Source organism: Gekko japonicus, unplaced genomic scaffold (assembly GCF_001447785.1).
Source record: "Gekko japonicus isolate JY-2015 unplaced genomic scaffold, Gekko_japonicus_V1.1 scaffold71, whole genome shotgun sequence".
NCBI classification, from domain to species: Eukaryota; Metazoa; Chordata; class Lepidosauria; order Squamata; family Gekkonidae; genus Gekko; species Gekko japonicus.
In genome coordinates, this window is record NW_015164667.1 from 1,076,238 (window position 1) to 1,088,121 (window position 11,884).

The 11,884-nt window shown below is 38.6% G+C and overlaps 1 protein-coding gene across 1 annotated transcript in view; it reads right to left on the minus strand.

Annotated features, from left to right (window-relative positions):
- The window catches only part of SHC3 (SHC (Src homology 2 domain containing) transforming protein 3), an 83,764-nt gene that overhangs the window by 49,242 nt on the left and 22,638 nt on the right, over positions 1–11,884 (minus strand). The window contains exon 2 of the mRNA XM_015409103.1: positions 757–827. Coding sequence (XP_015264589.1) covers positions 757–827 — 71 coding nt within the window. The remainder of the gene's footprint in view (positions 1–756; positions 828–11,884) is intronic.

Sequence of the window (11,884 nt, forward strand, 5' to 3'; positions counted from 1 at the left end):
CTGAATGAGGTGGTGGTGGTAGAAAGTGCCTTCAAGTCACAACTGATTTCTGGTGATCCCCATAGGGTTTTCAAAGCAAGAGTTGTTCAGAGGTGGTTTGGCACTGCCTGTCTCTGTATATTGACCTTGGACTTCCTTGGTGGCCTCCCATCCAAATACTAACCAGGGCCGACCCTGCTTGGTTTCCGAGATCTGATGGGATCAGGATAGTCTGGGCCATTCAGGTCAGGGCAAATAAGGTGGTAGAATGACATAATGCTGAGGAATGCAATGTACCACCCATACTAGAGATGCAGATTCATATTTTTAAATGACCCTGCTACATCAAAAAATTATCTACAAGTAGAAAACTACCAAATCAGGAAGCAGGTTGGGTTAAAACTTCATTGCCATTTTTTTAAAAAAAATCAAAAGGTTTTATTTTTATATGGGGAGCATTCAAAAATGTCATGTTCTTTCTAGAACCTGACTTGGTGTAGTCCGTTCCGCTGCTTCAGGAATTTGCCACAATATTCTAAAAATGTCACTGGCCATTTCTGTACTATCTACAAATAATTATGAAATTCCAGTATCTTTTGACACCAAATGAAGTATGGAAAACTCATATTATGTGTACATGCCTGCAAATCAAAGCAAAATATAATAGGCTGCATTCATTTTTTGCCCTTTGAGTTCTCATTTAGATGGCATGTGCTAATTTTGGGCAAGCAGTTCAAAAGACAGCGGTGGGAATGTATTTGCAGCACCTCACCTTACCTGGTAATTTGTGTTCTAGTATTGAAGTCAAGAGATCTCATGGAGCGTAGTACCTCTATACATCCCAAATACTATAGGGAGAAAGAAAATTTAAAATGTATATTGTAAGCATAATTGAAAGAAGTTTTATAAAAGAAATATAAAAAGGTAACCTAAAGCCACAATCCGTCTTTTCTTAAGCTCTGTTCTGATGTTTACTGCTCCCCCTTGGCCGGGCACACTGCCACAGTGCTAAGTATCTTGCGAAGCCCAGCTGTTACAAAGGAGTTTCTTTAACATCTAACAAGGAGAGACAGAGTTTGGGTTTTACCCGCAATTTGGGCATGCCACTAGGTGCCTGGTTGTCTCATTAGCTGATCTGGATTCACAAGAGGAGGAGGAGGTCTCCATGCCTTCTAATTAGGAGAAGGAAAGCAAAATATGAAAAGAGTTTTCTCCTTAATTTGTGTTGGGAAATAGGTTGATGCCATGTTCCCCTTTTTTCTAGCCAATGATGGAAGGCTTGCTTTTTTGACCAGGCTTTCGGGAGAGTTTAAATGGGACGCCTATTTTAAGGTGGGGAGGAAAAGAGTGAGAGATCTGGAAATTATTTTATTTTAGTTTTAATTGAAACTGTTTTTAAATGACAGTTATACTCTGCCTTGAACAACAAGGAAAGGTGGGGTAAAATGTTTTAATAAATAAGATAAATTAATTGATTAATATGGCTATCGACACACTGCAGTAGAAATTGGTAGCTTGATATGTGTTTTCTGCTTCATAGGCTTTCACTGATTTCAAAAAGTAAATAATTGTAAGGAAAAGTATCTCATGCCTTCTTGAGCATTTTCCAGTTATTCCTCAAAACAACGCTAATGTAATAAAAATTGACTCTCCCTCTTGGAAAAATACAATAAGACAGTGTTTATCAATACCTTCTCCAGCTCTGTCAAATGTAGAACAGTAGCTCAGACTGCCTTTTCTAACAATGAAATCTGAAAACCATTCTTGACAAAGTACAGAGTATAGAAATAGTACGATGTGCAGCAGTAAACTGTCACATTAACATTTTCAGAAACTCCTGCTCAGAGAAATATATTATAAACAATGTAAACAGCATTCTCAGAATTAGCCGTTTGTAGTGCTGGCACAGAAAACCCCTGAAAAGGCTTGTTGACAGCCAGCCAGCTATTCACTATTCTAAAAATAAAGCTGCAAAATTAGAAATTGCCTCCTTTGGCAGATTTGAATTCATGGCTGTCCGAATGCAATCTGTCTCACTGTTGCATTACAACAGAAAAGAGGAGCCCATCTTCGAAAATTCACCAAGATTTATTCAGGCTGAACTGATCATTTGTACAGCAATGCAATAACATAGAAATGGTTCATTCTATGGGGGGAAATCCACAGTGTTAATTGTAGGCAAAGGAAGTATATGAATTTGTATTAATTCAGATATTATTTGTGAATGTCCACACAGCATGATTGACTTGTGCAAGCCCTACATATGAATTGCTTTCTAATGGAGGCGGATTAAGTATAGCATAGCCCCAGTCAATCATGCTAGTTTAAGGTTGCATTTTACTTTCATTAGAATAAAGAATCCAAACAACTATAAATAATTATTTGGGGAGAAAGTTACAGAGTAGATGCAACTAAAATAGGGCTAGGTATTCATTGTTTAAATTAAATAGTGTTATTAAACTGTCATTGAAATCATAATCCTGAGACCATTGGCAGGAGGGCGGTCAGGTCTTATAGCCAAATCCATGTTGGCTGTATTTCCATGCAACTTATTTGACACAGTGAAAATGCCTTTTCCCCTAGCTATGATATCATATCAGATTGTTAGGTTCTTTACAAATCTGAACAACCAGATTATGATAGGACTTCCAAATAAAAAATTATTAGACTGTCCCCCAAAAAGGAGGAGGAGGGATATTGCTCCTGGTTCCTTAATGTATGTATTTATTTATTTTTCTGCTTGTATACTTTCCCTCCCGAACAAAGTGGGTCTCAGAGCAGTTCACAGCAGTATAAAAACAGAGGCAATAAATATAGATAGTATAAAATACAGAGTATGAAAAGTAAACAATTTACAATGGCTAGCAGTGGATCCAGCATTAAGCCCACAAAATATGGCTGCTCCATAAATCTGGAAATCCACAATGTTACAACCTCTCTTACATGACTATTCCTCCCCCTCATTTTGTCAGCACAATCAATAAACATATGAAGATACTTTATATTGAGTCAGACATTGCTTTCTATGGCTCAATATCATTTCCTCCGAGTGAAGTCTCTCATTACAAAATTTTGGATTACACATACACTGGAAATGTTGTGCTTCCTGGGCAAAGATGGGCCCACGTTTGATCAGGATTGCAGCATGTATGGAGAAGGGGCTTCAGTTCCCCGATCTTTGCACCATTTTCCTGGCCTGAAATGACTCTGGAAAGCTGCTATTTGTCCTGTTAAGAAAATATACCTACAGCCATAATTACACATATGTTTCTCAACAGGCGAATAATGCCCCGTGGAGCCAATTTAGATTTTAAAAAATTAGGTTTGGGGGGAAGGTTGTAGCCCTTCTCTATATGCATCATAGTCCCAGTCCAGATTAAGCACTGGCATACCTGGGAAGCATGGAACTTTCATTGCACAAGGGATCCAAAATCCCAGTGATGGTCACAAAGACTTTGTAACTTGTGAACTGGCCCCTAATTCTGATCAGGCAGAGAAAGATTTTTCCTGACACCTGATGACTTAGATCATTTAGCTAAAGACATTAGGGACAGGATCTGAGTCTTTATGTATGAAAAGTATGTATTCTACCATTGAGAGCATTTTCACATGGCTTTATTGCATCAGTTCTGGCTCCAGAATACTTAAGTTTATCTCCTGGCCTCCACACATTCTCTTCAGTCACTAGTTTCTGTCTTACATTTTTCATGTTTTTCCCCCACTGGGTTTTTTGGGACCATTTCTACTCAGATCATTTTCTAACAACTGGTTTTGAATTGTGCTTGTTCTTGTTTGTGATGTTTCCTGTGCTTTTGTTCCACCCAGGGGTCTTGTTGTAGAAAAAGAGCTGCCGGAGCTCATTAGCATAACTCATTAGCATAACTTATTTGCATATGCCACACCCCCTGACATCACCGGAAGTGACAGAAGGCCACACCCCCTGACATCACCGGAAGTGTGTCAGAAGGCCCGGCTACTTACCCTCCTGCTTCATCCTCATTCCCAAACGGAATGAGGATCGAAGCAGAGGGCGGGGTAAAGAAGGGGGCGGGGCTTCACCACGTGACCGCCCCGCCCCCTAGAGGTTCTCTTCCGGAGCTCCGTACCTGAGGGCTCCCCCCCGACTAGAGCCCTGGTTCCACCCATTTCCAGCTCACTTTTCACTTACTAGACAATCATGATTATGAGACAGCCCCACCATATGTCCCCCATCAGAATAAAAAAATAATTCTTATACATTTTTAATTCAAAACTTTTTAATAGTATGCCACTATACCAATATATTGCTATAAGGTGGCACAGGAGTGGTTATTGCTGCCCCATGCTCATCTTCCTATGTCCCAATTCCCTCCCCCCCACCATGGAAAGATTTTTTTGTCTTCCATAGGTGTAGGCAGGGTTTAAAAAACAAAACAAAACCATACACAAACAGGACAGTGGTAATCAATATAAGATGTGTCTCTGTGCCTCTTCATAAGCCTCCCCTGCACCTTAAAAATGTCTGATGATGATGGGGGTGGTGGTTGGATTTGTTAACCCTTCCTATTTTGGTGAGGTCAAATGGCAATTCCCACACATGGGCATTTTTTGGTACCACAACTGATCAGAGAATTGACATCATGACAATCTTTCAGCCAATCACTGGCAAACGGGTATTGTCAAACCCAGTCAATCAGCTCACATTGCGGGAGGTAACTGTCAAACACATGCAAACCAGTTCCAAAGGTTGTCAATTCAGGTTTGTTATCCAAATCAACAAACTTCATATAAATGGATGAGAAAAACCAGAGTGTATTTGCTCTGAGGATATGTTTCAGACCATTGAGAAGACCAAGTTTACCTGCACAGAAATATGAATTCTGTGCTGTGTTGTAATAGAGTGATATACTCGAGCTCAGATATCAGATTTTAAATCCCCACTTACCCTAGAATTCATTCAGTGGCCTTGGCCCCAGCCTAATAACCCTCACAAGATTGTTATGAGGGAAAAAAGGGAAGAGAAGCAGGAAAGATCGTTGTTTGCTGCTATGGAATCCTTGTAGGAAAGGAAAACAAATAAATATTTATAAGCAATGGCAGTGAGCTTTCTGTTATCTGTACTTCTCTGTCCCTTTCATAGAGTTGGAAGTGACCTCCAGGGTCATCTAGTCTAACCCCCTGCACAATGCAAGAAATTTACAAATCACACACACACACACACACACACACATCCCGTGACTGCTGTTCTATGCCTAGAAGATGACAAAAAACCTCCAGGATCTCCAGACAAACTTGCCTGGAGAAAAATTGTTTCCTGACCCCAAAGTGGCGATAGCATTTCCCTGGGCATGTAAGAAAGGACCACAAGAACCAAGCACTAATGCAACCCTTCCTGTCCTCCCTCTCATGATCTTCCTAAGTTCACACAATCAGCACTGCTGTCAGATGGCCATCTACCCTCTGTTTGAAAACCTCCAAAGAAAGAGAGCCCACCACCTCCCAAGGAAGCCTGTTCCACTTAGGAACTACTCCATCAGGAAGTTCTTCCTAATGTTTAGCCGAAAACTCTTCTGATTTAATTTCAACTTATTGGTTCTGGTCCAACCTTCTGGGACAACAGAAAACAACTCTGTACCATCCTTTTTATGACAGCCCTTCAAGTACTTGGTTATCATATCACCTCTCAGTCGTCTCCTCTCCAGGCTAAACATACCAAGCTCCTTCAACCTTTCCTCGTAGGACTTGGACTCTAGACCCCTCACCATCTTTGTTGCCCTCCTCTGGACACGTTCCAGCTTGTCTATATCCTTCTTAAATTGTGGTGCCCCAAACTGAACACAATACTCTAGGTGAGGTCTAACTAGAGCAGAGTAAAGCGATAGTATCACTTCACGTGATCTGGACACTGTACTTCTGTTGATACAGTCCAAAATCGCAGTTGCCTTTTTAGCTACCGGATCACACTGGTGACTCATGTTCAGTGTATGGTCTACTAAGACCCATAGATCCTTTCCCCACATACTACTGCCAAGACAAGTCTTCCCCAACCTATAATTATGCATTTGATTTTTCCTACCTAAATGCAGAACTTTACATTTACTCCCATTGAAATTCATTTTATTTGTTTTAGCCCAGTTTTCCAGCCTGTCAAGATCATCGTGTATCCTGACTGTCTTCTACCATGTTTACTACCTCTCCCAATATAGTATCATACGCAAATTTAATAAGCATTCCCTCTGTTCCTTCATCCAAATCATTGATAAAGATGTTGAACAAATCAGGTCCCAGGACAGATCCTTGAGTCACTCCACTTGTCCCTCCTCCCATTTACAAGCACTCTTTGGGTGTGATCTGTCAACCAGTAACAGCTTCACCTAACCGTCATAGGATCCAAACCACATTTTACCTATTTGTCAATGAGAATATTATGTGGCACTTTATCAAAAGCCTTACTGAAATCATGATAAACTAAGTCTACATCATTCCTCTGATCCAGCAAGGTAGTAAGTTTCTCAATAAAAGAGATAAGGTTGGGGGGGCCAAGTGACGCAAGCAATGGCAGATGCAAAATAGGCGCACTCCCACCGATCCTCCTCATAAAGTCGAACTGAAGTCACCCAAATACACAGAACCTGGTTTGAAAGGTATGGGAAGAACATATAGAACAAGGGCAAATTTTAAAAAAAGCTTAAGTAACCTACTTGGTTAAAACCTACTTCAAAAAGAACGTATCGTCAAACAACTCGGGCCTGGAAGCGAAGAGCAATGGCAACATGGTGACCGGAAAAGACAACACACAGCCAGATAAACCTGTAGACTCGGCCCCGCTGACCAGACAAGATCTACATAATCTCAAAGAGGAACTTTTAAAATCCTTTTCAAGCATGGTATCAGACCTTTTGAAACCTCTGCAAATATAACTAAACGAACTTATGAAAGACTTGCAGGACACTTCCAAAATCGCGGAAATTGCATTAACTCTACAGGAAGAGGTAAAGTCTCTCCAGTCTTCTGAGAAACAAATGACAAATCGACTTTCCATGTTAGAAAACCGCTGGAGGCAATATAATTTGAAGTTCAGGGGGGTTGGAGAGGGAGAGGAGGAGGGCAAGGAACTAATGACCTTCATTGCAACATGGCTAGCCTCAACTTTAGAACTAGAGGAGGGTGAAGCACCAGTTATTACTAGAGCATACCGACTAGGACCCCTTGCAACAGCCAGAAAGGGTCACCGAAGAGACATAATGGCACAGTTCCTCCACCCCAGGATAAGATATAAGGTCCTAAAAGAAGCCAGAATACAAGGTTTCCTTACCTACAAAGACACTAAAGTGCAAGTATTTTTGGATCTCTTGGCTGAAGACATTGGATAAAAGAAGTTTAAAAGTGATCGCATCTAAACTTTTTACTGCCAGAATTCGTTTCAGGTGGTGTCCAACTTCAGACATCCAGGTGTATCATAATGGTTTACTCCACCAGGCATCAGACGGAACAACAGGAAAAGAACTGATCACCTCACTGGGCTTAAAGATGACGCCAGAAGAAGAAGCAACTCTACTACAACGCTGATTTACTGAACTTTGAGTATACCTTACTAATTAACTTGAAAAAGGCACAAATAACTTACATCGAGACTAGAAACTAAAACACTAGGATTGTCTATGACAAATGCATAGTATTGGAACATCTTGAATAATGAAATTTGTTGATGTTATATGACTTACCACTTTTCTTAGTTAAAATTTGTAAAAATATGTTCTTTCTATTGAGGCTTCTTAGCATAAAGAGTTATATTAAGACTAAAGAGAGAGAAAACAAAAGAAAAGAAAAAGAAAAAGAAAAGAAACATTATTAGAACCTTTAAAATTTTATTAAGTAAATTAAAAAAATAGAATTTATTACAAAGTTGAAATGTAAAAGTTAACAGGTTATATAGACTAAAAGGTTGAAATACAAGCAATTATTAGTAATATAAGTCCTTTTTAAGAACACAATGCTGATGTTAAAGCATAACTTTATAATTCTAAGGTATATAACTACATTTTTGATAATCTGAGTGAATAGGGAAAATACAAGAGTCTACTGAAAACTGTATAAAGAAGAATTTGGTTAACTGTATGGAATCAAAATATTAGAACTGTATTATGTATATTAAGAAGAAATTCATACTGGATAAACAATTTTTCTTTATATGTAGAGGTATTGGGCGGTATTAAGTTAATTATATATATCAAAAATGCATTGCTTAATATAGGCTAATAAGGAGGAGGAAAGGTGGGTATCTAAATATTATTTAGCTCACATCAGTAAATAATCCTCCTACTTTAAGTTGAAGAATTCCAGACAGGGAGACCATTGGTGTCATTCCCTTTCTATATAGGATCCTCTGGAATTTTAACCCTGTGCTGTAACAGGGTTGGCTAATTTTTGAATTTTTTTTAGATAAATTTTAAAGAAAGAGGGAGTTTAATAGTGCAATAGTAATATAGAGTATTATACTTTAGAATAGATATAGTTTAGTTGTTTATAAGTGAGTATAGAGAGTTATTTTTGATCATTTAGATTAAGTTTAGAAGCATAAAAAATTGTAGTTCTCAATAAGGACTAGACACTGGCAATATGACTCAAAGTTACAAATTTATTACATAGAACTGCAGAGGCCTAAACAACCCTATAAAAATCAGAAGAGTAACTAATCTTATGAACAAAGAACACCCTAATATTCTCTGTTTACAGGAGACACATTAAAAAAACCACTAGGACTTGTATGCTAAAAACTAAATGGTTTGAACAATTATACCAGGCTCCAGGATCCTCTAACTCCCGGGAGCTGCAATATTCATTTCAGAAAACACCCCTTTTCATGTAAAACATACAGAGACTGACAAAAAAGGTAGATACATCTTTATTAGAGGGGACTTGGATGGTTCACCATTATCAATTGCATCGATTTATGCACCTAATGTAGACCAACAAACTTTTATTAATGAGACACTGTTATTATTATTTATTTATGAGTTACAAGTTTTTAAAACAGGAGAAACACTAATGGGCTCACATTTAAACATGACAGTAGACCCAAATATAGACAAAACCCATAAATTACATAGAAAAAACCCGACAAAATACTAAAAAACACAGGATTAGAGAAAACATTACAGCATTTTGACGTTCATGACACACAGCACCATTTTAACCAAGGTGCAAAGGAGTTCACATATTTTTCATCTGTTCATAGTATTTATACTAGAATTGATTTTATACTGACATCTAAAAACTTGCTGAATAAAATCAGTGCAGTGGATATAGGAACTAGACTACTTTCTGACCATGCATGGGTGGTATGCCATTTCTCAAAGAAAGAAAATTATGGAAAAGGGCCCTTGTGGGCTATGAACAGGTTACTATTACAGCAACAAAAATTATGTGACTATATTTTTAAAAACATTCAAGAATACTTTGCATTTAATTTTCAGTGTGAAGCATCACAGGAGAACATCTGAACCGCCTTTAAAGTTGTTATGAGAGGTAAATTACTATCCTTAGCTTCATCTTACAAAAAATAGACAAAAAACTATTAATGACTTGCTAGACAAAATTAGAACTCTAGAAAAAAGGCATATGAAATTTGGAGGGAAGAAAAATCTTAAAAAATTAAATGCAGAGCGAAAAAAATAGAATTATTAGAAACTTCATCAATACAAAAAAAATATTATACTTAAAATAAACATATGTTACAAAATCCTCTAAATCAGTAAAATGGCTGAAATATAGGGTAAATCAAAAATCAATTTAACTACAAGTCCCTGCAATTCGGAATAGTAAAGGGGAAACTATATCAACTTCAAAAGGGATTACTGACTTATTTTATAATTATTATAAAACATTGTATCAACCAGGAAATCCACAACCCAACTTAATACAGGATTATTTAATATCGATTCAATTTGGCTCCAAATTAACTGTAGAACATAAAGAATTCATGGGAAAACCTATTGAAGAATAAGAAGTAAAAGAAGCAATAGGAAAACTTTAAAAAAATTAATCAGTGGATAGAGACGGAATACTGATAGAATTTTATAGTAAATTTCAACATCTGATAGTCCAACCTTATTACACACATGTAACTTTGTTATGTCTCACGGAAAAATGCCACAAACATGGTCAGAGACAAGGGTAATAGTTTTATTGAAGCCAGGAAAAGATAAATATAATATTGAATCTTATCACCTGATTTCTATACTGAATCATGATTTTAAAATCTTTTCATCTATTCTTGTAGCCAGATTGAATAAAATAATTTCCAAATATATTCATCCTGATCAGGTGGCACTGGATGTGGAAAAAGCTTTCAATAAGGTAGAAATACCTTACTTAAAAGAAGTATTGAAATTTATGAATTTCGGCCCTAACTTTATGCGATCAATAGAAACCATATACAAAGTCCCAATAACTCAAATTCAAATAAATAATTATAGATGTGAAGACCTACACCTAACAAGAGGAACACGACAGGGGTGTCCCCTTTCCCCACTCCTGTTCGCAATCTCCCTAGAACCACTGGCTTGGGCTATAAGGCAGGACCCAGAAATAACAGGAATCCAAATAAAAACGGATACATATAACTTGGGACTTTTTGCGGATGACACGGTTATTTATCTCAGTACACCCAAAAGAACTCTGCAGCCATTATTAGAAAGATTTAATTTTTTCACAAAATCTCAGCCTTTACTATAAATTTTAGCAAAACAGAGCTATACCCTATTTTTATCTCAGAAGGTGATAAGAAATATATATCTAATCATTTTCCCTTTAAATGGGTGATTAAAGACTGGAAACGCTTAGGGATTATGTTTCCCTTGAATTTAGATGAGCTTCATAAAAGTAACTTTTATTTACTAACCAAATCAATGAAGGAAACTCTGGGCGGGATTTAACCTAACACTACTAGAAAAAATAGAATTGCTGAGAACCATTCTTTTCCCCAGGGGTCATTTCATAGAAAAAGAGCTGCAGGAGCTCAGTAGCATAACTTATTAGCATATGCCACACACCCTGACATCACCGGAAGTGTGCACCAGCCCCTCTGGAAGGCAGAAGCACCTGGGATCCATTCTTTCCCCCCTCTCCCTTCCCTTCGCCTCCAAGTCAGGAGAAGGAAAAGGGGAGGGGGAGGATCTCAGGCGCTTCTGCCTGACAGAGGTGCTGGCGTGCCCACAGCCAGCCTGGGTGAATTATAGAATCATAGACTCATAGTGGAAAGGGACCTCCAGGGTTATCTAGTCCAACCCCCTGCACAATGCAGGAAATTCACCAATACTCCCACACACCCCAGTGACCCCTCTTCCATGCCCAGAATATGATTTTAAAAAAACCTCCAGGATCACTGGGGGCCAAACTGGCCTGGAGAAAAATTGCTTCCTGCCCCCAAAGTGGCAATCAGCATTTCCCTGGGCATGTAAGAAAGGGCCACAAGAACTAAGCACTGATGCAACCCTTCCTGCTCTACCTCTCGTGATTTGCCTAAGTTCACACAATCAGCATTATGATCCTTTTAAAGTTGAAAGCATGATATAAATGCAAAGGACTGAAGATGCGGAGTTAAAAAGTACCAAGGAAAGTGCACTAGTATCCAGAAAACATGCAGCACAGGTGGGCGTCTGATTGCGAGAGTGCTAGTATCCCATGGTATCTGGCGCCCATCCACATCCTGTCGCAAACCAGATGTTTTTCGTAAGCGCATGCGCACAAACATGAAACTGAAAGCAGTGCTGCTCCATGGAACTGCGCATGCACACAAACGCGAAACACTTGTGTGATCGTGCTGCACCACTTCTTTGCCATGCTGCAGCATCGCCATGTGATCACCAGCTAACAGCCGAAGCACGGAGACTCGGGGGACCGTGTGATTGGGCTACCGTGCTTT